The sequence below is a fragment of the Atta colombica genome, unplaced genomic scaffold, assembly GCF_001594045.1.
Source record: "Atta colombica isolate Treedump-2 unplaced genomic scaffold, Acol1.0 scaffold141, whole genome shotgun sequence".
Classification (NCBI taxonomy): Eukaryota; Metazoa; Arthropoda; class Insecta; order Hymenoptera; family Formicidae; genus Atta; species Atta colombica.
The window spans coordinates 2,033,656-2,035,153 of NW_017259230.1; the positions used below are offsets into that span (position 1 = coordinate 2,033,656).

Below are 1,498 nucleotides of genomic sequence, written 5' to 3' on the forward strand. Positions count from 1 at the left end.
ATATTAAAAAACAATCAAATTTTAGTATAATTCATGCTTGCACAATATTAGCAATCATTTTTTAAAATTGAAAATATTTGTATTTAATTTATTATACAAATTAATTCCTTTAAATGTTATTAATTTCAATTTCTCGAACTATTAACTTGTACTGAATATTGTTTCGATCTTTATTGAAAACAGAATTGTTACGTAAAAGAAAAGAATTTACCATGTGCGTCTCGGTAATAAGCATGCGTCACGCTTCGGAACCTTTCCTGGCCGGCTGTGTCCCATATCTGCAGCTTGATCGGCGTGTCGTCGACGGTGACAACTTTGTTCTGCAAAGGCAGAAAAGGTACTTCTTTGAATTTCTGTAGTCCTACGAGGACTAAGTTTTAATAAATCACGAAGATATCGTCGTCCAATGTGAATAACACTTCGTTGTATAAAGAATCATTAATTAAAAGTTTATTAACATTCTTTGTTAATCGCATACAAGGTAAATGTAAAATGAAATATCTCTAAAGTCTCACCCTAAAATCAATGCCGACAGTCGTTATATAGTTTCCCGACAAGAAGCGACCGTCACGGAAACGTGTCAGAAGACAAGTTTTTCCAACGCCGCTGTCACCGAGTAACATCACCTGCATTGAGCAACGATTGTTCAGGTAATCGTTTCATTCTTATTCCATTCTTACTTGCTCATCCGTCCTTGTAATGTTAATCTCAAATTTTCATTCCGATCAAACTAATATTTTAGAAGATATATAAAAACAGATAATATATGTCTACATAGTGAATTCAGTTGCTTGCATTACAAATTAGTGCACATACTTACATACTAAAAGCTATTATACATAAAGTTAACAAAGTTAAAAGCACATAAATATGTTAAACAATTAAATACCCGATAATACTGATGCACATTATTTAATGAAATATATATAATTTCATTGTCGAAATTGATTATATTACATCAATGCATTTAGATAATTTATATAAAATAGCCTTTAATATGTATTGATTCAGTAGTGCGAATGAATTCACCAATAGTTAACCATCCATTAAACAGTAGTAGCCACAATTTCCAGAAAGAGAGCGAGAGAGAGAGAGAGAGAGAGAGAGAGAGAGAGAGAGAGAGAGAGAGAGTAAAGAAAATTTAATTGAATTAATTGAATTAAAATAATAAATAAAAATAAATAAATAAGATTGCATTTCACGCGAGAAATAAGAAGCAATTATGTTCGAAGAATCGGTCGCGCTTGGCAAGCGAAAAAGAAATAAGAGAAATGCCAGCGCGTCGTCATAAGATGAGTGAGCGTATAATAAGAAAACGGGTATCAGGGGGCAAGGTAGGACCTTGAAGAGAAGGTCCGCGTGATCAGGTGGGGTGTGCTGGCCGGCGGAGTCGACGCTATCGCGCGAGGACTGGCGTCTGGTCGGGCCCGTGATATCTTGGGGCCTGGCGAAGGCGGTGGACGTGGCGGCCGGCGCAGCAACGGGGGTCGGCTGGGCC

General features: G+C 36.4%; 1 protein-coding gene across 1 annotated transcript in view; it reads right to left on the reverse strand.

Annotated features, from left to right (window-relative positions):
* The window catches only part of LOC108684885 (ras-related protein Rab-37), an 86,868-nt gene that overhangs the window by 4,475 nt on the left and 80,895 nt on the right, over nucleotides 1-1,498 (reverse strand). Inside the window, exon 5 of the mRNA XM_018189414.1 lies at nucleotides 212-320. Within this exon, the coding sequence (XP_018044903.1) occupies nucleotides 212-320 (109 nt within the window). The remainder of the gene's footprint in view (nucleotides 1-211; nucleotides 321-1,498) is intronic.